The 26,557-nt window shown below is 42.5% G+C and overlaps 1 protein-coding gene across 1 annotated transcript in view; it reads left to right on the top strand.

Moving 5' to 3' along the window:
- tbx21 (T-box transcription factor 21) overlaps positions 1–22,511 on the top strand; it is a 34,772-nt gene extending 12,261 nt beyond the window's left edge. The window contains exons 2-6 of the mRNA XM_078529173.1: positions 6,863–7,017; positions 15,921–16,042; positions 17,733–17,891; positions 19,838–19,899; positions 21,702–22,511. Coding sequence (XP_078385299.1) covers positions 6,863–7,017; positions 15,921–16,042; positions 17,733–17,891; positions 19,838–19,899; positions 21,702–22,407 — 1,204 coding nt within the window. The 3' untranslated portion in view covers positions 22,408–22,511. The remainder of the gene's footprint in view (positions 1–6,862; positions 7,018–15,920; positions 16,043–17,732; positions 17,892–19,837; positions 19,900–21,701) is intronic.
- The last annotated feature ends 4,046 nt before the right edge of the window (positions 22,512–26,557 follow it).

The raw sequence follows: 26,557 nt of genomic DNA, 5'->3' as shown, positions 1-26,557 counted from the left end.
CTTTGTAACTTGTGGAACCGTACTCATTAATCCAGAGTACAATTTCAGCTTCCCTTGAACCTGTCATGAAATGGCCATTCCTCATGTTTAGACTGAAACTAAAGTTTGGCAGATTATTGAAGTGTAATCTTTTAACACTTCTTTGGCAAAGCTTTTATTCTTATTAATTCCTTCTTTGCCTCTTGTCAATTTTAGCCTAAAAACCAGGGGTTGAGCCTCGGACTTCTTGGCCAGTGTACCTCTTGTTTCTCACTAGGAGGTAAATTTGCCAGAAGAGCCAGAAGTCTTTGATATTTATATTCACAGAGCAGCAGATAATCATTGATCTAATTTCTCTACTTCCTAATGAATAAATATGCTTTCAACAGCAATTAGCAGGAAACCAATTTTAACTCACTGACATGAGTTTCAAACAGTTTGTTCTTAAATATATAATTTACATATTCAGCAGATTATGGATTATGTGTACGTTACAAATGTTAAGCAACCCCTGACCTGAACAATGCAGACATCTAACAATTAACTTTCAGTCTCATTTCTACTTAATCGGCATGTATATGTAAATTAGTCATAATGCTCACATCAATAAAATAATTTCACCACCTCTCTTCCTTTATGCCAATTTAAATGTCTTTTTGTATATGAATGTAAATTGCAACTCTGCGTATCCACAGCACTTAACCAAAATTCTTATCAATATTCCAAAAGAATTGGATAAATTCACTTCTGTCAGAATCTTTTCTATTTACTTTTCTATTTCACCAAAAACAGTTGGCATTAAAACAAGGGGCTTCTTAAAGGTGAGATTCATCAAAGCAAGAGTCTTCAGTTTTGGCTAACAAATAGATGCTCCCTCCCTTCCCAATGTGACCTCATGCCAGTCAGTACATGTAATGCAGAATTCTCAAATTCTTCAAACCCCACCATGGCCTTGCCCCCACCCGCAACCTTCCCCAACTCTGTAACCCCCTCCAACTCTATATTCCTCCAGTTCTAGCCTCTTGTATATTTCCAATCATTTCGTCCCATCATTGGCAGCTGTGTTTTCAGGTATCTAGGTTTTGGAATTCCCTCTTTAAACCTCTCTGCTTTTCCCTCAAGATGCCTCTTAAAACTCCCTGACCAAGGATTTTGCCAGCCTTTGGCTCAGCACACATCTGGTAAGACAGTTGTGATGTATATTGGGGTGTTTTTACAACATTAAAAGTGCTATGTAAATGTAAGTTGTTGCAGCCCTAGTGAATGGTGAAGCAGGCTTCATATGCAGGCGACACAGAGCTGAGTACATATAGTGTGCTGTGTTTCAGCATATGCCCATTTGGCCATTTACCGTATAATTAGTAGATGGCTCGGAATCAACAGTTTAATTACTGTCCTCCTGATGCCAGGGAAGAAATGTTCTCAGATAGAGATAGGTGATGCTTCCAACACAGATTTAGTGCAATAATGTTGAACGAGTTCGGAATACACAAGATATTTTATTTGCATGTGTTGTAGTAATGGGATCCTTCTTTGGCATCTACTTTATTTTTAAATTGCAGCTCATGAACAATATATAGTCTGGCATACATTCGCACATTCTTCTTAAAGAAGGGATTTGCATTTATATAGCACCGTTCACAAATTTAGGACAACCCAAAATGCTTTATAACCAAGGAAGTACTTTCTGAAATGTAAGCATTATTCTAGTGTAGGGAAACACAGCAGGTGATTTGTGCACAGCGAAATCCAATAAATAGTGATGAGATAATGACTAGATAACCACTTTTAGTGACATTGGTAGAGGGATAATGTTTGGCCTGGCCACTGGGAAGAATTTCTCTGCTGTTCTTCGAAATAATGCTACACAATCTTTCATGTCCACCTGAGAGAGTTGACCAGGCCTCGATTTAACGTCTCATCCAAAAGATAGCACACCCAACAGTGCAGCGCTTTCTCAGTATATAAAACAGAAAACATAATGCAGAGTCATGGGTGTTAGCCTGGACTACCCAGGTTCTGGTGCCTGTTACTGATATTGGATTGTCAGTTGCAGAAGGGGTGATGTCCACCTTTTTTTTTATTATCTTTCTGTAATTTCATGAGGTACTGTGCATTGTTGGATTGATGTGTCTTTTTTGCAAAGTATCTGGGCATATTGGTTAAATGCATTATTTTTGGTATGAATCGCTGCTGTCAGATAGGGAAGGTATATTCAGGGGATGGAATGAGGGGCGTGCAGAGATTAAATGTTATGAAATCTAAGATGTACAGAAATCTGCTTTTTTTGAATTACCTGGGAGCTTGGGGAACCGATAATTCCCCATTGCTTTCTCCATGGCAATGCCTCGGCCAATCACAGTTGACTTGCCAACCAATCAGCATATTTTTCTTCTGCAGTATAACTTGTGATCGTTTGCAATTTGGTATTCTTGTGTTTCTGCTGATGAGTGCAGGATGCAAAGTTTCAGCAACATGTCTTTCTTTTCAGCAATGGGAAGTAAGTGAAGATGCCTAGGGTAGAATAATGCTAGCATTTTTCTTTTGCCAATAGTAATGATTATTTAGTATTTAATCCAATTTACAGTGAGTGTTTAAATATTTAGATGGGAATTTATGACTGACTGCTTTTTGGTCAACAATCCCAATATCTGAATTATCTACCCATCTGTAGTGGCATTTAATCCATTCAGGACTGCAGTGGCTTTTAAATAGACCAAAAAGCAGCATAAAATCCAATATTCCAGCACCCATTTTAATATAATAGAAACAAATGATCCTAGTAGCAGTTGACGTAATGTAATTCTTCATGTTAATCCAGTGAACATCCATCAGTCTGTCTTCAACATAGGTTTATTCAGCACACACTTAATTGTCACAGCATTTGCAACATTAACACTCCCAGCATAGGTAGCAACGGTCTAAAATGTTTTGACTTTACTGTATTTCATATCCGAAAACCATACAAAGTCTTTTTCCGGTGAACTCCTTTTATGTGATTGATTCTGTGTGCTTATGCTTAGAGATGTCACATTGCATTTTCACTATCTTTCTGCATCATTGTGGTCTGATGTGCAACACGTTGACTTAGAAGTGTGGACAGATCTTTAAACTAAAACAAATTCAGTCTGTGAATTGTGTTTCTGATGGCAGGGTTGTTTCATAGAGTTGTGAGTGACACATTGGGACTTCTCCTCAAGTAGTCCATTATGTAATATATGTGTGTAAAACGCTGTGCAACAGATTGTCCAAATTACTTTTACACAAACCAGCATGCTTTCGGGTAAATTAGACCTGATGTTCTCTCATCTGTGCATTGCTCTCTGCCGTTCCAGTAAACTTGTGTTTGCTTCCCTGGCAAATTAGTTCAACCCAAAAGGTGATGGGGCTGAACAAAGTGGAAATGCCTGTTGACATAGCCTGAATGTGAAAAATTTCAATGCAACCTATTCAACTCTTTTTTCTGTATAATGGATAAAAGGGAAAGGGAGTTTCCTAAGTGAGATGCAGTAAGTCATCCATGTGGTCAAAGAAAGAAAACTTGCATTTCGATAGCACAACTTCAGGATGTCCTGAAACACTTTACAGGCAATTAAATACTTTTGAAATGTAGTCACTCTTTTATGATAAGAAATAAGGTGGCCAATTTATGCACAGCAAGTCTCATATACAGCAATGTGATCATTAATGGCCAGCTTATCTGTTTCATTAATGATTTTGGTCAGGGATAAATGTTGGCCAGGACATTAGGCAGAACTCCCCTACCCTTCCAATAGTGGTATTGCATCTTTTACCAGAGAGGGCAAATGGGGCCCCAGGCTCTTCCAAAAGATGGGCCAAAATTTTGAGGCCGGCAGGCCCAGGAGCGGCCGGTAAATGGCCCGCTGCCCGCTAACGGTTCCCAACTGTGATTTCACACAGACTGTCCAATTAACGGCCAGCCGGTGTGAAAAATGTGCTGAACTGCTCAGTGCTGCCGAGGTGGGGGTGGGAGGAGAGCGAGCGCTGAAGTCAGCGTGGGCGTGGGACAGCGCTCAAAGAAAGCTCTCTGAAGGCAGAGACTGCCTCAGGGAGCTGAAGACTGCAAACGTATCAAATAAAGACTTTTTAAGTCGGGCAATAACACAAGCAGTCACCTGAGCATAGACATTATAAAAATCCTGTGCATAGATTTTAATTTTTTTTTACATTTAATGATGGAAACCTCATCCTGTCCTTGGATGAGGTTCCCTGAAAAATGCAATAGCTACCTGGCCGATTTGCCCACCTGCCAACTAATGGTGGACGGGCAGCAAAAAAAGCCCCAGTTATAATTGCGCTGGAGTATTGGATTTTAATCGGCACTCACCCGACGTCATTGTGCGCTATTTTACACTCGGGCATGTTGGATGCATGCCCACATGCCGAGCAAAAATTCCTGCCCATGGAACCTCTGTGAACTGACACATCATCCTTGATCTTATGCTCAAATTTCTGGAGAGGGATTTGAACCCACAGCCTTCTGGCTCAAGAGATGGGGGAGGTACTGGCTGAGCCACAGGGATCACTCAAGATTAGCCACTTAGCACTGAATTCTGGATGGTTTTATGTGTCAGCCTCCATGCCTATTGCACTGATGCTGCCTCAACTCCAACTAACATCCCGGTGAGAAAGAAGAAACTGATTGAATTATTATGGAGTCCATTTTAACTCCGGTGATTGTTATGCCACTATGACACGAATTTCGCAGCCCTTCCCCCCCAAACACATGACATTTTAGATCACTGCAAGGCTCGGTTTCATTTCAAATAGACACTCATCGGAAATCAGTAATGGAATTCGGCTGTTATATTTTCTTTCTCCGCTCAAGTGGTTTTTACTGAGAACGTTCACCCATGTGATCCACTCCTCTTTCCTGCACATACCAGAGTGAGCACGTCAGAACAATCTTATAATCAATGAACCGTATCCAGTTTCCTCACCCTGTTATTCTGGTTACAAGCTCTTGATTTTACTTGTTCTTTCACTCTTCTTAAATAAGTTTACCAAATATTATTTATCCAAAAAAAATAAACCCAACACATGTTCCAAGGAGAAAGTTCTAACTGCCGAATTCAGACACAACACTGACACATGACATTTGCTCACCCTCGCCCCCCACCATCCCCAGTGAGCGGACAAAATGTTAACCTTTCAGCCAGACCTGGATGGACTTCACAAAGCATAATTGGTCCTGTTCTCCAGAATTGCCCTGGCCTTGAAGCCACATCTTGCTCTCCCATCTCCCCTCATGCCCTCTTGGACCTCCTTGGCCATGGGACCCGCCTCCTGCTCCTTTGGTTCTATTCCCATTAAACTGCTGACCACACAACATCCCCTTCCTGGCCCCCATGTTAGCCAATATTGTTAACGTTCTATCTTTTAAGGCGTTTGTCCCTCTCTCCATTCTGCCACCATCCCGCCCCCCCCCCCGGCCTCAAAAAATCAACCTTCATGCCTAGAGTCTCCAGGAATTGAACAATCTCCAGAACACTGCTTTGTGCAAGCCTGGAGAAAAATCATCATGACATTAAAAAAGGTTGTTTTTTTTGGTCATTTTCTTTGAACATTTTTTTCCTAGATATAAAAAATATTGAAAATGGGGGGAGAAGGCTGTTTGGCTGACAGTCAAACATCATCGAGTTAGGTAATGAGTCTTTTTGCTTCCTAATTGGTGTAGGAAGGCAGTATGTCACAGGGTTGGCTGACTATTGGCTGGAGTGTGGGGCAGGTCATGTGATGAAACCTCCAGGAATACGTTTAATCACAGTTGGCAACCCTGCCTTGAACACACCATCTTTGCAAACTACCATGCCATTAGCAGCCTCCCTTTCTTCTCCAAATTAGTCCTTGAATGTATTGCAGCCCCAAATACCCGTCTTTCCCAGAACTCCACGTTTGAATCCCTCCAGTCCCTGCCAAAGTACTGAAACAGGTCTTTTTTAAATTCACAAATTACATCCTATGTGACTGTGACAAAGGTAAAAACTTTCCCTCCTTGTCCTTCTCGAATGCTTGCAGCCTCTGACACATCCTTGTTATCCAGTAGGTGGTATTGCATTCATGTGGTTCCATTCTTACCTATCTGATCATAGCCAGAGCATCACTTATGATGGCGTCTCTTCCTGCTCTCGCACCATTACATCTGCTCTCCTCCAAGGATCTATCCTTGGGGCCCCTCCTATTTCTCACCACCATGGTAACCTGACTTAATATCTTCTTATGTAGCTCAGTGTCATATTTTTTGTTTTATAATACTCCTGTAAAATGCCTTGGAACTTTTATTATGTTAGCGGCGCTATAAAGATACAAATTGTTGTTATTGCTTTAACCAAAGAGCAGTTGATGATTTTCCTGTTTTTATAATTTATCTGTCTTATTCTTTTGTTTTAATTTCATAAAATAATAGATTGTGTTATATAAAAAAAAAACCTTTGACATTCTTTCTTCAATTTGATGATTTCTGGTTGTTCAACTTGCGTGAATGAGTCAATTTGGATGACCTTTGGCATCCCAGAGAATAAAAAAAAAGTGTAGTCACTATTGTAATGATGGAAATGTGGCAGCAATTTGCACACTGCCAAGTGTGTCCAACAAACAAGTATATATAAAATTGACCAGGTAATTTTAGTGACACTGGTTGACGGTTATTTTTTGGGCAGGACACCAGGTCACTAGACTTCTGATTAACCATTGTGTCCATATCTGGAAATTAATCATTGAGAAGTCAAAAGCTAAAAACAGAGACTTTTCTCCCTCTTTGATTCTAGACCAAATGGTAGAAATTTTTGTTACATTGTCGAGCAATTTATTTTTTCGATTCCAAACGTGCAAAGTATTGACCGTTTTCTTCTCTTTCTTCCAGGCGGATGTTCCCTTTCCTGAGTTTTAACATCACGGGGCTGGATCCTTCTGCTCATTATAATATTTATGTGGATGTTGTCCTGGCAGATCAGCATCACTGGAGGTACCAGGGAGGAAAATGGGTACAGTGTGGCAAAGCAGAAGGCAGTATGCAAGGTTAGTGTGCCAGAGGCTAAAGGAGCGTTCGCTCGTAGATCGTGTACCAGAATGTTCTGCATTGTGCTTTAAATCTTTCCACAAGAATGCACATTGTAATCTGCAATGTACAGCCCCGCTTGTGCCTTGGTAAACATGTATCTCAGGAGGTGGCATAAAACGGAGAGTATCACTTCAGCAGCTCATTAAATGCAGCTCCAGATATTTTAATTCCATTGCAGTCAATGGAACTGAATGTCAGGCATTGTATATAACAAAAACAGAATTACCTGGAAAAACTCAGCAGGTCTGGCAGCATCGGCGGAGAAGAAATCAGTTAACGTTTCGAGCCTTCATGGCCCTTCGGCAGAACACGTTAACTCGAAACGTTAACTGATTTCTTCTCCGCCGATGCTGCCAGACCTGCTGAGTTTTTCCAGGTATTTCTGTTTTTGTTTTGGATTTCCAGCATCCGCAGTAGCTTTTAGCTTTTTGTTTTTATCATTGTATATAACAGGCAGCTAATTTGATATCACCTATTTTGAGGCACCACCATGAGAAATTTCTAGACCACTGACTCTACAAGTACTTTTTGAAATGTAGTCAATGACTTTATAAAGGCAGCAGATGCCAGATTTGGTATAATTTTGCCTCAGTGGTTTCACTCAATATACTTTAATGTATTAGTGTCTATACACCACAGAGAAAACAAACTCATGTCACTATGCTTCAATGTTATGCCAATGGGTAACAGTGAGAATTCAACTTTAGCGTATGATGGGGCATTTGATAATGCAATAATTCATCAGTGAACACTGGCCAACTTTTAGCAAGGCATTCGAAAAGGATGCTTTTTCCAAACAGAGCTTTAAAATACTAAATTATTTCCCATTCGTTATAGCCTTTAACCGGAGGTACAAAACTTTACAATTGGTCCCACTGGAAGCAGACTTTTTTTTAAAGCAAAATGTCAATGCTTTGGGTTGTCCTGAGGATATGAAACCCTGCAACGAGTGTTTTGAATGTACATAATAGACATAGGGTTCTGTGTTCAGGGGATTTATTTGGGTCATTTAAGACTTTTTTTCAATGAGGTATGGATCCGTGAACTGTTAATAAATTGACATTATTTTACAAACACCAAAAAAAATTCTTTCTTTAAATTCACCAAATCGCTGGGGAACCAAAGTAATTCTTCACCCAAGGGATGAACACTGTACAGATAGGGAAGATAATTTCAAAATCCAGGTAATTGCAGGAGCGTAACTCCCATCTGAATATTGCTGAAAAGTGAGACATGTTGCTGTAGCTTTTCATCTTGCAGTCATAGGACAAACACAAGAATACCAAATTTCAAATGAACACAACAACCTATACTACAAATATAGGCGATAAGCTTCAGCAATATGTTCCTCTTCAGAAATATTCTGTACCACCAAGTGACTGTTTATATAACTCCCATTAATTTTGGATGGGGGTGTGGTGCACTTTTCAATGGAGGATAAAGGGTGTTGGAAGAGTAAGGAGAGGATCACAGCTGAAAGGATGGTCAAAATGATGGAGTTATGGAACCCTTAACTGCATAGAGGTGGAGAAGCTACGGGACGGGAAGTTTCAATGATGGGGCTAAGATGACCATCAATAATGGAGTGGAGGGAGATGGGGATATCCAAGACTGTACAGGGTTTTAACACCAGGTCATTGTCCAGCATCTCATTGGGTTTGGCTATGATGACTTGTACAACCAAACTGTCAATTGGCAATTGTCCCTGGATTCCATATGAAGGATGTACATTTGACCAAGGCAATGGGAGAGAGGTAGAATGTTGTCCTGGATTGAACCAAGAAAAGGGAGAAAATAATTTAAAAGAAAACTAGACCACTTTAGAATAAAAGTTACAATTGCATTGTCTGCTCTTTGTCGTGTTACTCTCTGAAGGAGTCAGAAATCAGTGAAATCTGCCTCTTCCCCCCCTCCCCACCATCAGTACATCCACACAATTAGGACCCTCCTCTCTTTTGATGCACAGAACTATATTCTACATTTCACGTTTTACACTCCAAATGCAACTGACTGCATTTTTGTGATAGCCACTGTGCAGTATATTGTATGTCCTGGTTTTACTTTTCTTCTCAGATTAAAAATTAATTCATGCCAAGCACATCAATAATTTGGATTAGTCCCAGACAGCACAATATCCACTCATGTCAGTTACAATCACGTTTTGATATATGAGATGTTCGTTGTGATGGTGGGTATTTCTCAATGATTTTCTCCTCTCCCCTGTGCTTTATTGGCGTACAGTTCTACATGCTTCTGTACCTTACCAAGTAGCCAGTGCTTATGGCTGTGTGAGCCTTGAGAGTACAGACCAGCATACCAGGGTATGTCAGCAGATCCTGATGTTCTCACTTGACATCCAGACACACACATTCTAACAGGGGTCACTACCTGAATGATCAGGAATCTTAGCCCTTTCACTGTGCTGCTGGCTGAGAGTGTCTAATGCATGATCAACTGGAGACTGAACCTAGAACTTTCCTAATTTCTATGAGAGAAAAAAAGCACATGCATTTATATAATACCTTTCACAAGCTGGGGATCTTGGTACAGCAAATAAAGTGTAATCACTTGTAATGTAGGATACACGGCAGCCAATTTGTGCACGGCAAATTCTCACAAACAGCAAGGTGATCATGAGCAGGTAACCTGTTTTCCAGTGGTGTTGGTTAAGGGGTAAATATTGGCCAGGTTCCCAGGGATTAATCCCCTGTGCTTCTTTGAAATGATGTTATTGGATCTTTTACATCCACCTCAGAGCTCAGTTTAACTGGCATATTATCCAAAAGACAACAACTCCAAAATGCTCAGCACTCCCTAAAGTATTGCACTGGATTGTCAATGCAGGTTTTGGAGTTAATACTCTTGAGACAAGAGTACTACAAACTGTGTCACAGCTGACAGTCGCTGACCATAAATGCACACACCAGAGAGGACAGAAGATGTAGAGGTGGATTGAATGAGGGAGTCTTGAACATTCTCATCCACTCCATACTGTCCAAGTTTGGGGTGGGAATCTTACTTAACATAGGAAGAGGGGTAGGTCTGATAGCTGGACCTGTATCTTAACTTCATCTCCCCGTGTTGGCCCCATAGCCCTTAATGCCCTTAACTAATAAAAAAACGAGGTGTACATGTCCACTGGTCCCTTAACGTAGCGGGACAGGTAGATAAGGTGGTTAAGAAGGCATATGGGATACTTGCCTTTATTAGCCGAGGCATAGAATATAAGAGAAGGGAGGTTATGCTGAAACTGTATAAAACACTGGTTAGGCCACAGCTAGAGTATTGCGTGCAGTTCTGGAATCTGCATTATAGGAAGGAGGTGATTGCACTAGAGAGAGTGCAGAGGAGATTTACCAGGATGTTGCCTGGGATGGACAGTTTTAGTTATGAGGAGAGATTGGATAGACTGGGGTTATTTTCCCTGGAGCAGAGATTGAGGGGGGGGACATGATTGAGGCCTATAAAATTATGAGAGGCATAGAGAGGGTAGACAGGAAGGAACTTTTCCCCTTGGTGGAGGGAACCAGGGGGCATAGATTTAAGGTAAGAGGCAGGAGGGTGGAGGGAACCAGGGGGCATAGATTTAAGGTAAGGGGCAGGAGGTTTAAAGGGGATGTGAGGAAGAATTTTTTCACCCAGAGGGTGGTGGGGATCTGGAACTCATTGCCTGAAAGGGTGGTAGAGGCAGAAACCCTCATAACGTTTAAGAAGTATTTGGATGTGCACTTGCGATGCCATGGCATACAAGGCTATGGGCCTAGTGCTGGAAAATGAGATTAGAATAGTTAGGTGCTTGTTTGACTGGCGCAGACTCAATGGGCGGAAGAGTCTTTTCCTGTGGTATAGACCTCGATGACAATGACTCTATTTTGAAAATTTCAATCGACCACCAGTGCTTTTTGAGCTTCTGGAGGGTAAGTTCCAGTTTTCCACCACAGCCTTTATGTAGAAGTGCTTTCTGACTTCACTCTTAAATGGCTAAATTCTAATTTCAATTACTCTTCATGGAGATATTAGCCTTTTTATTTTCAATAGTGTAACACCTCCATTAAAGTAGCAGAGAGAGCAATACCAGTGGTTAAAAGATCAAGGGTTGTCTGAATCACGCATACGGCATTATACAGCCTCTGATTACGGCAAATTACTTAAAGGTGCCATTTCTGTATCAACGCAAAGCAATTTTGGGATCAGAACTGACTTAAAGTGGCAGTGCAATTCTGAAGTTAGCTTCGGAGCTGTTGATACTAGTTTGGTGGTGCATTTGCACGCTTTCACCACAGCATCATGACACCATTTGCACTGCTGTTGCCAACAATTTGCCACATAAACAGGGGAGTAACAAAACCCAAACTCGAATCCTTTCAATCTAATACCAAGTAAAAAGTGGGATTGTTCGCTGGCAGGGACAACCACGTAAACATAGTGATGGCCTTCAAGAAGGATTTTGATCTGGACGCCTGACCTCTGGGCACCATTGGTGCCTGATTTAAAGTAACTGTAGCTACGCAGCTTGAAATGCAATCACCGGACTGTACAGAACCTTCCGCCCAGCATCAGGGAATGTGCCAGGCAGACTGACAATGTTCCAGGTGTGATTGTAGAACCACAGGCCTGAATTTCATGCTTGGTGTGTGCGCCAAGTCAGCGGGCCCAGAAGCGGACATGAAATGCCCTTCCACCCACAATCGGCCCCTGAACGCAATTACACCTCAGCGCTGCCGGGGTGGGGTGGGGGGAGAGACAGCGGGAAGAGGGCAGGCGCTGACAAAAGTGAGGGTGCGGGTGGGCGGTTCTAGCGAGCTCCCTGAAGGCTTGACAGCTGCTGCAGAGCTGCTCAGGGAGAGCTGCAGACCCGGACAGAGTAAAGGGCAAGAAAAGAACGCACCAAACTGTTTATGCAACACATTCGAGCACCTGACAGCTGAACTCAAAAAAAGTCCTGCCTCCAGATATCTTTTTTTAAATTATATTTCACCCCAGGCATTTCATCAGGCCCTTGAACAAGGTTTCCTTAAAAACCTGCCTGCCCGTTTTGCCCGTGCGACGAGCATGAAATCGCACGGGCGGTGTAAAATCGTAGACAATAGGGTTTTTAAATGGCCTTAATTAGCCCTTTAATTGTCGGCAGGCTTGGCTCCGACTCATGCGGGCGCCTGCCGACCTCAATATCGCCGATGACCTCAGGACGCACACCCGACGTCATTTCGTGCAATTTCACATGCGGTCAGGTCGGGCACGTGCCCGCCCGATCAACATAAAGCTCTGGCCATAATTTCGCAGTATGGAAGGATACCATTCGGCCCATCATAACTGTTCTCCAAAAGAGTTTTGCAATTAATCTTAATTTCCTGTGCTATTTCCCTATAGTCTTCATATATTTTACCACTTCCCTTTGATCATAGTACAGATTCTACTTGCGCCTCTTGTTTCAGGTCTGCACAACTTACTGCATAAAAAGATTTTCCTGACTGCTCCTATTGTTTTTTGGTGATTGTATATTAAATTTCATGCCCAGTCTCTCGGTTTACTTTTATCAAAACTCTCCAGCATTTTGGATGCTTATCAGATCCCTTCTTTATTCTGGTGAAAACAGCCCCAGTTTTAAAGAGCTTTCCTCGTAGTTTAAGCCTCCCACCGCTGGTATCATTCTAATGGATTTCTTCTGCAGCTCCCCATGATGCTGGCAAGGCTCCTAAAGTAGGGAACCTAAAAAGGAAATTAGATAAATACTCGAAGGCAAAACTTGGTGGGGTCTGGGGAATGGGACTAATTGAACAGCGCGGAACATACAAAATTCTTACAGGGCTCGAACAGGCAGATGAGAGAAGGATGTTTTCCCTGCTGGCTGGGGGTTCTAGAACCAGGGGCCAAAGCCTCAGAAATCAATAGTTTCTAGGTGGTAAAGGGGATGCGGGGATAGTGTGGCAAAATGGCACTGAGGCAGAAGATCAGCCACGAGCGAATTGAATGGCGGAGCTGGCATGAGGGGCTGAATGGCCTACTCCCACTCCTGTTCCCTACGTCCGTGTCAAAGAGGTGGAACAGGCGCGATGGGCTGAATGGCCTCTGCTGTACCATTCTATGATTTGCTGAAAACTGGATTCCAGCAATGATTTATGTACCCTGCGCCTCTTGTTAAACACTGGATCACACTGGTGTTTTTTTAAAAATAATTTTCATTGACTTCTCTCATTTTCAAAGAAGGAAATCTGCTTGCACAGTTCTGCCCTAGCCAAATCTACCCTGCAATATACATGAGCCGCCCCATTCCCCTCACTGTTCTGGCATTGAGGTTGGCTGCTGGCGGCAATAGAGTCATAAAATGCAGCTTAAGATCACATTCCCTCATCTTAATGACTTGTTAATGGCTACATTAACAGCCAGTCTAGAAGGCACCCATTCATCTGTGCATTAACAAAATTAGTTGAACATATTGGCCATTGTTTAAGTGAGTAGATATGTCATGCTTCATTTACAGCTATTAAGGTCCCATTTACAAAGTGACTAGGAACTTTTTGTATGTACCTGTACCAAATCCAACACACATTGTAAACTTGGCATCTGTTACAACAGCATCAGTAACTCTAGAGAATTGAAACTGATGGTCTACTCAGGTAATTGGGTAATTTTGCTGCCGCTGAATGTGCAAGGCCTTTCCAATTCCTAAACTAAAAGGAGTCCTAACAGAAATTGTCACATTGTTGTTAAGATATGCTGGGGAAGCTAGCACTGCGGAATCGTACTGGTTAACGCAAGATGAACTGTCCAGCAGCAGTGAAATGGTTTTACTCAGAAACTAAGTACAATTCCAAACTCCATGCCCAGAAAATTCAAAAAGAAAACAAACCCAACAAGTCAGGAACACTACATTGCCAAGTCTTCAGGAGTTGGAATGCCAGAGCTTGTGGGCCTGGGGTTAGCAGAGTTTCTGTTCTAACACATAGACACTTGTTAATGTTCTTCCTAATACAGGGCAGAATGACCCAATCTGTTAAAACATAAATAAATGGATCCACCCCAATTGCAGTGTAACGGGGTTCTCCAGTCCCTCAGACATTTAAGACAAGCTGTTTCCATGACTCATGAATTTTCCGACAGTGATCCGGTCTCTGCAGCCATTGCACTGTAATATTTTCCAGCCGAATCTTTATATTATAACATTCTAGTATTACAGCAGCTGTTTCCCTACACTTTTTATATTCAAGATTCCTAATGCCTTCATCAGTTGACATTCCTGTGATTTAACGCCTTCAGTATTCAGACTGACCTAGCACGTAGTCTCCTGCTAGCAAGGCTTTAGCAAACTTAAATATCAGGAAAATGCACAAAACTATTTGCTCTCCCCTTTTTTTCAATCAGAAATGGGATGTCAATTTGGATGTTTATCACTATCCTTAACCCAGGTACACTGGAGGAAATTGTTACACATTCCTGATTGCTGCCGCAGCTAAGGTCCAACACAGACCGGGAAAACTTAATTAGCTTTCTGTCTAAATGGATCAGCACCACACTGGGCTGTGGGTTTACCAGTTAAGCCACTGGGGGAAATTTCTATTTATGGTAATTTCAATTTCCCAAAAATGAATTATCTTGAGTGTTAGTTAGACTAACATTCTAAATGTTGGCAATGAAAGATCAGCTTGTGCCTAGGCTTCTGAGGTTTCCATTTAGAGGCACTTGAGTGGCTCTCTACGCCCCTGCCCTGCTTCGTGCTTTCACGTAGCAACAACACTGGGATTGAGGATTATGCTGGAGCCAGTGCAAGACACCACTTAATTATCTCCTGGCCCAGTGAGCCTTTTACCAAAAATGTGCAGCTTGTTTTAGTGAATGTTCTCTCTTGGATTACAAATTCAGAAGAAGCAGATGTCAAGCTACCAGCTTTGGTTAAATTGGCAGCATACTTGCCTCTGAATTCAAAGGTTATGGGTTCAAGTCCCACTCCAGGTACCTAATCCATGCTAATTCTCCTCTGTGCAGTATTAGGGGAGTGTTGCACTGTCAAAGGTTACTGCCTTTCCGGTGAGATGTTAGACTGAAGCCCACCTTTGCCCCCCTTGGTGAATGTAAACGATCTAATGGCACTATTTGAAGAGTGGGAGAGTTGCCTGATGTCAATAACTATCCCTCAACCAACGTCACTTAATAAAACTCAACCTGATCTGGCCATCATCAAGTTGCCTGTGAGATTTTGCTGTGCACAAATTGGCTGCTGCATTTCCTATATTACAACAGTGACTACACATCACAAGTATTACATTAGCTATGTCTTGAGGAATTTGCTGAGTAGGTTTTGACAGCTTGCAATCAGCGGAGTTGGCTCCTGACGCTCGGGTCTTCACCCATCAGCTGCGAAGCAGAAGTAAACTTGTTGGGATTTGAAAATCCTCGAGAGCAGGGAGTCCTTCTTTTAAAAATAATTTTTAAGCTTGTAGCCAGCTGTAGAAGACCCAGACAGCGGGAGCCAGCCCTGGTCTTAGCAGGGGTATCGAGTGACTCTGCCTAAAGGTCAATGGGGCCACTTTCATGCAGCTTCTCTGAGAAACCAAGTTCAGCTTTGTGTTAATCAGCGCCTCATTTCTACGTGTCAGCCAACAATTAAAAATTGGCAGTAACACGCCACAAAATTTGCCACCGGTTACAATTGCCCACCCTTGTTGCGAGTAAGCGCTTGTTAACTTTTTACTGTGCTCAACCTCTTTCTTAGAAACACTGGTGACTCATTGAAAATTCTGTTCAGTACAGCATTCAGTTCTGTCCACCGTGAGTCATTAGTTCCTTGTGAAGTCAGGTTGAAAACGTACTTAATTTGCCTGTAGACTGACTTTGTGATTCGAACACCATCATCCCATTGCAGGCAACCGAACGTACATCCACCCGGACTCGCCAAACACCGGAGCACACTGGATGCGCCAGGAAATCTCCTTTGGTAAACTCAAGCTGACCAACAATAAAGGAGCATCTAACAACGTCACCCAGGTAAGCCGAAGGAAATCCACTCTTACAAATAAATGTTTGTAAACACAGGGGCTGATTCCACCCCCCGCCCAACCCCACCACTCCTCCCCCTGGTGCACTCTGGCTGCAATTGGATTGCCAACCCTCCAGGGTTGGTCTGGAGTCTCCAGGAATCGAAGATCTATCTCCAGGACACTGCTGTGTGCAGCCCTGGAGAAAAATCATTGGGGCATTAAAAAAGATTGGGGTCTTTTTTGTCATTTTCTTCGAACATTTCTCTTTACCAAATGTAAAAATTTTTGAAAATGGGGGCAAAGGAAAGGCTGTTTGGCTGACAGTCAAGCATCATCCAATTGGGTAATGAGTCTTTTTGCTTTCCAATTAGTGTAGAAGGGCAGTGCATCACAAGGATGGATGTGTTGACCGACTAAAGGTTGGAGTGTGGGGAAAAGTCATGTGATAAAACCTCCAGGAATACATTTAATCACAGTTTGCAACTCTAGGCTACAGTGACCTGCAATCACTTGAATATCTGGATTCAGGTCCATTGAAATGGCGTCAATGTGCCCCTGGAACAGGTTCAAACCTCCAGCAGGGGCCTGGGCCCGGCATGTTGGGGGCTGCTGCTGCCTTGCCAGTTCCAGCAGGCAGCTCCTCAGGGTGGAATGCAGTGGAAAGCAGCCATGGACAAGAAGGGTAGGAGCAGCATTCGTGCCGGTGCTCACTAGGCCCATGGAGTTGATATAGAAATGAATGCAGAGTGATTTACCAGGCCCCACAGTGAAGCTGTGTACTACCACGCACAAGGCTGTTCGGGCTTTCTGGAAAAACATGTAAATATTCCAGTGTCAAACTGGCAGGCCCCTTAACGAGTTTATTGGCAGTGACTACTCCCCATCCCACCCCACCCCCATCACTGGTTCCTTGGCATTGGGTCCCCAAGATGACCTCCAGGACCATGATCTTTTTGGGCCCCGACCAGATGGCCCTTTGAAAATCCAGCCCCTTGTCTCTTGTCTATCCCTGGAGTTGGGGATGGTGATTTGGCGAACACTGGAGGCCTGAGAGTGTCTTTGACAGACATAAAGATGGGGAAATGCCCTTATCGGTCTTAATAAAGGGTTTTGCTAAATTGCCAAGTATCATAGTGTAAGACACTTATCAGGGGAGAAACTAAGCATTTCTATCACCTGATTTCTGCTCATGCAATGAGACCAAGCACACCGGGTGCCAAATTGGAAGCAAGCAATAATTAGGTGTGGTCCCACTCTCATTCTCCTTCAACCCCATCCCCACCCTAACACACTCCCCGCCCGCCCCCCAGCTCCTACTCCCAGAATGTATCTGTGGGCTGCCTCAGTGTTGCATCAGTCAATTGTCAGCCCTCCCACCGACTGGGCACCCTCAGTTCATCAGATGAGGGCTAAGGCCAAATTTTGTACAGACATCAGGTGATCAGAGAACAGCACATGAAGCAATTGCTTCACTGACTTGCCATGCTTCTTTGGGCATAGTTCCACTGGTGCCAGGCGCACCGACATGACCATGCATGAATCTAGTGAGAATCAGCAGAAGCTCACCTTAAGTGGGCATTTGAGTCTTGGCAGGAGCATGCTAAGGTGGTGTTTCATAAAACCAGGTGGCAATGCAATGGCTTTCTGTACTCTCATGGCTTTCTGTACTCTCATGGCCTTCTGCGATTCTATTGCAGATGATCGTGTTGCAATCTCTACACAAGTACCAGCCGCGGCTCCACATAGTGGAAGTGAAGGAGGACGGCACTGAAGACCCATACCTCACGACAAAAATGCAAGCCTTCACGTTCCCCGAAACACAGTTCATCGCAGTTACTGCCTACCAGAATGCAGATGTGAGTTGACATCAGTAAAGTTTCATACATTTCTGTCAGCCAAGATTATTGAGGGGAGTGGGGGGGCGGTGGGGGTTGAGTGAGAGAATGGAATGTAGTGTATCTTCCCAACGACTAATGAGTTGGGATATATTAGGGGTGGGCAGTAGCTCATGGTCTCCTGGAGCTTGATTTGTTACCTTAGGGAGAAACTTCCTGGATTTTTGCTGAGAATCTTTCAATCTGCCAGGAATTAACAGTGCTGGTGGTTGGTGAGGGTGCGCATAAGGTTGCGCCATCTAATGGTGAAGGTGATCTTAGACAGATCTCATGGTCTTATCTTGCTCTTTTTTTCATACTTTTGTATCCTGTATCTTTAAACCATGGAGTGGACACATCATTAATGTGCCTTCTCCAAGTCTACAATACACTCAAAACAGCCTGGAAATATTCTTTCCTCTGATATAGTGAGATATTATGTTAAATGTATCAGTGATTACATTGTCAAAGTCCAATAACTATCTTCTTATTTACTAGCAATTGCGTTGTATAGCAATTATATTGTTAAGACAATTGCTTGTTAAAATAGGTGATGGGCATTGGTTCACCTATAAATGGGTATAGCTGTAACACTCCAGTGTGAGAGATGGGGAAAGCTTGTTATACTGAAGAGCTGTCTTGAGGGTAAACGAGTTTGAGATAAAAGACTAGCCCTGGACTCAATCTTCCATGTCAAGCACTTATTGTGATTAGCATATTGCAATGAGGAATCCAATGCAAGAAATACAAACAGCTTTCTGAGCTTCCTATTGTACTGAGGCAGATCAGCAATTTCCTTTAGAATATAAAATGCCATCTGGTACTTTCATCTGAGTGCAAAGAAGTCCAAAAGGCATATGGAATATAGTTGTTTCTAGCTTAAGACATTGAAGGGTGTTTCTCCTCCTGAGCTCACTGAGGTGCTCTGGTGGCAGGTGCCCTCTGGTCAACTTGACCGTTGTTCACACATTAGCCCAGTTAGTGAGAATCAGCAGGTTCAACTGGGAGAAGGGGACTATTGCAGCCAAGTCAATCTGCTCCCAGCTGATAGCCACTCACAACTATTTTGTGGAAAGTGATTGCGAGGAGGAAGCCTGGTGGATTCCCTGGCTCCCAAACAGTCCAATTATGGCATCATGACTGCTGCTCCCGCTGAAACCAACTAATTCAGGACAATCATGGATTGAATTTGGAGGCTTCTCTCAGTAACTCCTTTCTAATGCGCATTAGAGCAAGTCCTTGGGAAGGGAAGAGCACAATAGTTCATAAATAGATCTCTTTTTTATTCATTCATGGGATGTGGCTAGGCCAGCATTTATTGCCCATCCTTAATTGCCCTTGAGAGGGTGCTGGTCAGCTGCCTTCTTGAACCGCTGCAGTCCATCTTGCATCGATTGAAAGTTGTCAGGAGTATATTAGTGATTCATGTACTCGAGAAGTGGTGAAGAAAATGTGCAAAATTGAGAATTTTTATTGTTGAATTCACAATATGTTACCAGGCATTGCCAGGAACTCAAGAATACATTACATGAAAGCTGGCTTATGGATCTCTCTTGTGATGCTGTACAATATAGCAATTACCACTGGTGAAATTAGAAAGGAAATCTCTAGTATACATGTACAATGTTCTTTGATTTTACAAGAGGTATTAACTCATTGAATGTTTGTTTGTAATCATGAACTCCAATGAGAATAAGGCCAAATTGAGTCTGAATGGGTTAAAGAGATGCTTAAAATGTACTTAACCCTAGGAGTGGAAATTCAAGGAATAAGAATAGTTTTAAAAATCTCATCCACTAAACAGAAAACATGGAGCTGGCTTATTTAAAAAGATATTCAACCAGTAAAACTGCTGTAGGCAGGCAATGTATGGAGGTGTATAGGGAAATGTACCTGTGCTTAACTGTTTTGGAATATTTCCTTTCCAGATCACACAACTTAAAATAGACCACAACCCTTTTGCAAAAGGCTTCCGAGACAATTTTGATTCGTGAGTATATTTATCGTGCAATATTGACACAGTTTTACAGTGCAGAATTGAAGGGAATAGGTATAACCATGGCACAAGCTGAGAGGGTAGACGGTTAAAATATCACTGGTCACCCGCCCACCATGCAGAGGCCGGTTACTGACGGTTTCCAATCTTAACTTGGATTGACTGCAGGCTGTAAGGATATCCACCCAAAGCTGGTCCTTTCTCAAACATGTATACCAGGTCTCACTGATGCAATTTTAACTTGCCAGGCTGAGGGGGGAAGCCACAGTGCGTTTCCTGCCCAGCCAAGCCTAGCAGATAAGATGTCCCCGAAAAAAGTACTTCATTTTTCTTCCTTGTCGTCTAGGATGAGCAGGAGCTTCCCCTAGGCTCTGCAGAGAGACCACTGGCCTCCCAACTCAGCTTTTCCTCTCCCTTTCAGCACAGGCTCCTCCTCAAACCACACCCCTGCCATATCCCCAATACTGACTTTACGCTGGGCACCATTCCCTTGGGTTTTCCAGTAGCTTCGGGCTTCCGCCCCCACTGGTTTTAGGCAGGAAGCAGTGCTGCACTGCACTGTTTCAATGAAAGTCTACAAGATAAACTGATTCTCATTGGTCTCTCAACTCTCCATCCCATCCCGCCTGCTCTGCATGCACTCTGAATCAAAATCGAGGGACACATCATCTCATTGAGATTGGCGACAGCCCTGGGTTAGGGGATGCCAAGTGTGCACGGAGCTAAACCAATGTAACATACCAGTGAAAACCTTTCCACTACTCGCACAGTGAGGACTGGTTTATCATCGTGCTGGGTTATGTAGGAAGAAGTCAAGTTCCCAGTGATAGGTCTGGCCTTTCAGGCACTTGCGCTGAGTGAGACAGGTTGAACTTCTGGAGACTACTTTACTTAAGTATTGGCATATTGAACCTGAAGTACAGGATCAACTCAATTCCAATTTCCCATCATTGAGCTCGCCATCTAGCAGTCAACCTCGTTGCAATGAAACCTGGATTATCCCTGTTGCAATAATTCTGGACTACCCTACTCTCCCCCAAAGTAGGATAGTCCAGAATTATTCTCAGAAAGTCCTACTTCTACTTGAGAATTTTCTAGAATTCTGTAACCATTTCTTTGGGTATAATCCACCAATTTATTTTCAGTATGTAATGTCTAACCATCTAGTTATCTAATCATTCATTTAGTGGACAGAGTGCATACATTTATAACTCAAGAAATTTGATCAGTACTGTGAGCAATTCTGGCCACTACTTCTAAGGATATGCTAGCTTTAGCGGGAGTGTGATGTAAATTTAGGAGAATGCTATCTCTACTCTGAGGGTTAAATTACAAGGAAAGATTACGGTAACTAGGGTTGTATTCCCTGCTATTAAAAGGTTAATGAGTGACTTGATTGAAGCTTGCAAGATATTAAGAGGAATGGATAGGCAAGATAAAGAGAAACTATTTGTACTGATTGGGCAGTCTAGGACTAGGACATAGTTCAAAAATTAGAGCTAGACTTTTTCAGGAACGAAGTAAGGAAACACATCTCCACACAAAAACAGTGGTAGTGGTGCAGAACACTCCCCTGAAAGTGGCAATTAATACTAGATCAATTGTTAATTTTAAATTTGAGATCAATCGATTTTTGTTATCCAAAGGCACTAAGGGATATGGGGAAAAGGCAGGTCTATTGATTTAGGTTATAGATCAGCCATGATCTCATGGAATAGCAGAACAGCTGAGGGTGCTTAATGGCTTCCTCCTATTTCTATGTTCCTATGAACCCCCTCTTTAATTGTTTCTTTCAGAATGTACAGCAATTCCGAAGGAGACCGACTGACTCCCTCTCCGCCTGACCAGCAAAACTGCCAGCAGTTGGTCCCAGGGACACGGTACCAGCCTTTCCTACATGATCAGTACATGAATGCCCTGCCACAGGGTAGGTACTATAATGGGGATCGGACTGTGTCCCACACATCCAAACACAGGGAAGACATTACAAACCCTCACCGATGGTTCATGTCGCCAGTACAACAGACCAGCACCAACAGGCTGGATTTCAGTTCCTACGATCCAGAATACACAGGGAATGCATTTATGACTTACAGTATGAAAGGTTTTCCTCCTCTTCAAGCAACCCCCCATGCTCTGGGCTACTACCAAGAGCATCCATTCAGTTCAGGGAATGCATGGGGTGCGAGGGGAGCTTCTCAGTATCACCACAGCAAACCTGGCTCTGCACTGACCTGGTACAGACCAATTACTGATACCAGGCCAACACTGGTCAACATAGAGGACAAAAGCAAAGAAACAGAGGACTCATCCTGGCTTGAGCCTCATTCTGTAAAGTCAGCAGACTCTTCAGATTCAGGATTGTATGAAGTTGATTGCAAACGGAGGAAAGTGTCTCCTTATACCTCAAGCACCGAGAACTCTCCCCCCAATCAGAATGGTGAGAAGTATGAGAAGGAAAATGGAAGTGATACTGGATACTACAGCTTTTACACCAACTGAATCGCTTCTATGGCAGTATTGGATAATTCCCAGGCTTCACAACATACCATATGATGACATCTGTGCTGCAAATGGACTCTGCATCGAGCCCTAAGACTGGTTGCTACCCCACAGCAGGGGGTGGGGGCGGGGGGTGGGGGGGAAACACCCTTTTGTAGATCTTTAAGATCTAGAAAGTTATCTTAGCAATGTTGGCCTTCAGAGAGATAGAGAGTGTTATAACCCTGTTGGGATTTTCTTTATGAGATTGATGTTTCCTACACAGAGAGCTGTCTGCAATATTTTGAGGTGTATGAAGTGTTTACATTGAGAGTTTTTGTTGGTCAATATTTGATATAAGTGGGTGTTTGCAGGAAAATAAAAACACTTCATTCAAGCACTGAATTTTCAAGTCCCAATCTTAGGATCGCAACATAGAGGGAGAAATTGAAACTTGTGATAGTTGTATTCCATTTGAACCATTTAAATGGCTGGCAAGAGGTGGAGTCCAGATATGGTTGTTTGGCTTTACTGTGTTTCAAGAGGTGTTGTTTAATTTTAAGAGTGCTTTTTAAAAAATAAAATTAAAACATACATTGCATTTTTAGGCAGCACAAACTTAATAAACATTATTGAGGTTTGCTGGCCCCTCCCCTGTAGAAAAATGCATATTATTGGGGTTGTGATGTACGTGGGCCAGTACCAAAACTAAGCTTTTAATTGTTTTTAAATAAAATATCTTGTTTCCACTGAACAAGTTAAATGTCCAGAAAAAGTAGCTGTTCAAGGTATTTTGCAATATTGGTTTTTCAATGCTACATAAAAATTAATCTGGTTACACTCACTCACTTTTTGCCTGGTTTACCTCTTTCCCCCTTATACTTCTGATTTCTTTCTCTGATCTCTCATCCCCTTAATCACCACCTTCCCAGCCCCCCACCTCTTTGCTGGGGTGCAGTCCCATGGCTTCAGTGTCTCAGCTAAATCTCCATTCTGCAGGAGTGAGCCTGGAAATGGGTGGAAATCTGGTGATTTATCATTGTGGTGGGCATCACTGCCAATCCCAGTCTTATCTTTCACCCAGTGCCAATTATAAAAGAGCATTCTAGATGGCAATCATGAGTGGGAAAACTGACTGATATTTTTCACCCTCCCCACTTGCAGCTGCTGAGATCAATCCTGTAGCCCACACCACCATCTTGAGCTGAGATTAGCTACTCAGAATGGAGCAGGAATCAAATCTAGGTTAATTAGCGATTGAGTCTTTGGGAAGGGAAGAGCTGCTCTGTATCAGCACAAATACCACATGAAGACCACATGTAAATATGTATATCTTATGTAATTATTTCTGGGACCAATTGTAAATGAATTCATTTATATGAACATGATAGGTCAAACAAGCAACCAATATTGGTACTGAATGCAAATGTGACTTAAAAGTCCAAAATGTACAACGAATGAATAATGTATATATTAAAAGAAAAGATTTCTCCTATTGTGTCAATGTTCAGTGTAGAACCACTCTTCAATATGGAGTTTTATTCTTAATTTATTCAAAAACCATTGTGTACATTACTGCTTTTGTACAGAATGTATATGTTTAATAAATAGAAAAGAAATGCACAATGGTTGTAGCTATTTCATTTTGTAATAAAAAGAGAAAACATCAAGTCCAACTTTCCTTTGTTGAAATTTGTTTTTTTTTAAATGAAGCTGTTACCCAGGATTTCCTGTGGCATTTGGAGGACACACCTTTTGAATATAAGCACTGGAGAGTTATACCATGTAGTGCACAATATAAGGTTCTGTGGTTAAAATGGTACCGTGTGTAATTCCACGTGTCCCTTTATGGCTGTAAGGATTAATTGATGTAAAAAGTCAAATGCTGTAAATGGGCACAACCTGAGGTCAGTCCTCACTAATGCAAACGGGCAAATTCTGAGGCCAATTGTTGAGAGGTAGTTTGTAGACTGGCAGCCACTAGTAAATGCCCAAGGTCAGAAATTTAAGCAGGAAATAACTGACTTTACTTTCTCTTCTTTATTGAAGTACAGTAGAAACTTGAAAGAATGTCTAGCATATCTGAACCTTACAGATCAATCAAATGCTTTATGACATATGGCTTTTCGAAGTGGATATTTATTTTCTCCATCTCCAGGCCCTTGCCTTTGCTGTGAGCACGGTCTCTCACTTGGGACATTCCGTGCCTTCTGGTACTTTCCACATTTCCTAAGTGCCATCTTTACAGGCATGAGCCCATACTGTGATTGATAGAAAGCACATTCAATTATCCCAGTTCATAAAGGATCTCAGTTCCCTCTGGACAGAGTCCATAGAGTAATGGCACCTCATTAACTCCCCATATTCCAAGTTCTCTGTCAACAGTTTAACCTGGCACTACCTGTTTCCCTCCAACATAGTCCAAATGATAACTTTTCCCTTTCCTCAAGAGTTCGTGTGGGCACTTCCCCCTCAACCCCCACCTTTAATGTTAACACTTCCTGCCCACCCTTCAACCAAGAGTTGTCATCCTAGTTTCACCCCCTTCCTCTCAGGACTGTCCCTGGCTTTTCTCTCTTGTTTTCTTTATATCACAATCCTTCTCTTCATTGCTGTCAATTCTCCTCCCATGACATTCCTTTCCCTAACCCGTGCATTCTACCTCCTACTCTCCCTCCCTCTTATCTCGCCTAACGCTGACACATCCCTTCCCTCAACATGCATTTTGTTCATGCCCCTCTGTTTGCTATGCAGTCTGCCCCAATCATATCTAGACTTGAATTTTCTCCTCTTTTCACTGCCCTAAAGTACTAGCCAAATCCTCTTAGCAATGGCCCACATTACCCCCTCTGCAATGGCAAGACTTCATGTCAACAGTACACTGAGGTGGCAATCGGAGCCAGCAGTGCAGAATAGGTCTGCATTGGCCACTAGGCTCAGGAGGAGAGAAAGAGGAAATGGGCTAGGAGGAGGGCCCTCAGTTGCACTGTTCTGTGGGGTTGGGGCATGAAGCTAAACAATAAGGATATCATCAAAAGGTAAATCAATGGGTAAATTTAACCATTTTGTGAAATAGGTCACTTTTAAAATTTTGTGCATTCTGAACATTTGAAACTTCAGTCATTGAGGGGAAAAATAGCAGATAAAATTGTTTTCACCAAGTAGTGGTGTGCTTAGAGTTGAGGTTAACTTACTCAGCACAGACTGAACCTCGGGTCTTCGCAGTCTGTGCAGTTTTACACTTTTTCATCCCCCATAATCTGATTAATAGGCTCCCGACAGGTCATTTAAAAAGCTACTTAGATGACTGCACAAACATGAATGCCAAACACGTCACTAAATGCAACATCTCGTTGTCACTTTGCACTTATTAGTTTTAACTTACATCATCTTAACGCCACCTTATCCTGTCCCAACAGTACTTAGTTTTGTTTTAGTGCTACGTTTCCTATGGTACTTCAGATTAAAATTTCAATGTGTGTATTAATACCGAAACTTCACAAGTAAAATTGGAACAGAAGTCTTTCTGAGCCCAGCAGAGAGAAATGGTTAATGTTCCCCTTCCCATCACCTTACTCTGCGGACTGGAATAGCCATTTCAGGCCAGCAGCAATCCTCCACTACAAATGATTCAGCACCTTTCGCAATAGAAAATCAGTATTTTCGATGTCGGTAACAGTGTATTGATTTTGCACTATTGTTTTAATGTGTGTGATTCACTAAGATGGAGAAAAATGATTTCGCTCCTTCTCAGCCTGATGAATCGCACATTTAGGCCATGGAGGGATTTGAAAAGATGATGGATGAATGGGACTTGGTGTGAGTAAGGATATAGGCAGCGGAACTTTAGATGGCCACAAGTGTATGGAGTGTTGGAGAGCAGCCAGGTGTGCATTGGAATACCTAGGTTTCTAACAGTCTTCAGAAAATATCAGGGAGGGGGATGAGTCAGTGGCTAGGGAATGAAGTTTGTAATGGAGACCGAAGATAATAACTTTGGATCTCCCAATATTTAATTAGAGGTAATTTTTGCTCTTTTAGCAATGGATGTCAGATAAGTCATCTGATAATTTAGCAACTGTGGAGGAATTGAGAGATAAAAACAAAAAACTGCGGATGCTGGAAATCCAAAACAAAAACAGAAACAGAAATACCTGGAAAAACTCAGCAG

This window comes from Cetorhinus maximus, chromosome 25 (assembly GCF_964194155.1).
Source record: "Cetorhinus maximus chromosome 25, sCetMax3.hap1.1, whole genome shotgun sequence".
In the NCBI taxonomy this organism is placed as follows: domain Eukaryota; kingdom Metazoa; phylum Chordata; class Chondrichthyes; order Lamniformes; family Cetorhinidae; genus Cetorhinus; species Cetorhinus maximus.
The sequence above is the reverse complement of the archived record's forward strand: the minus strand, read 5'-3'. Positions and strand labels throughout refer to the sequence as shown.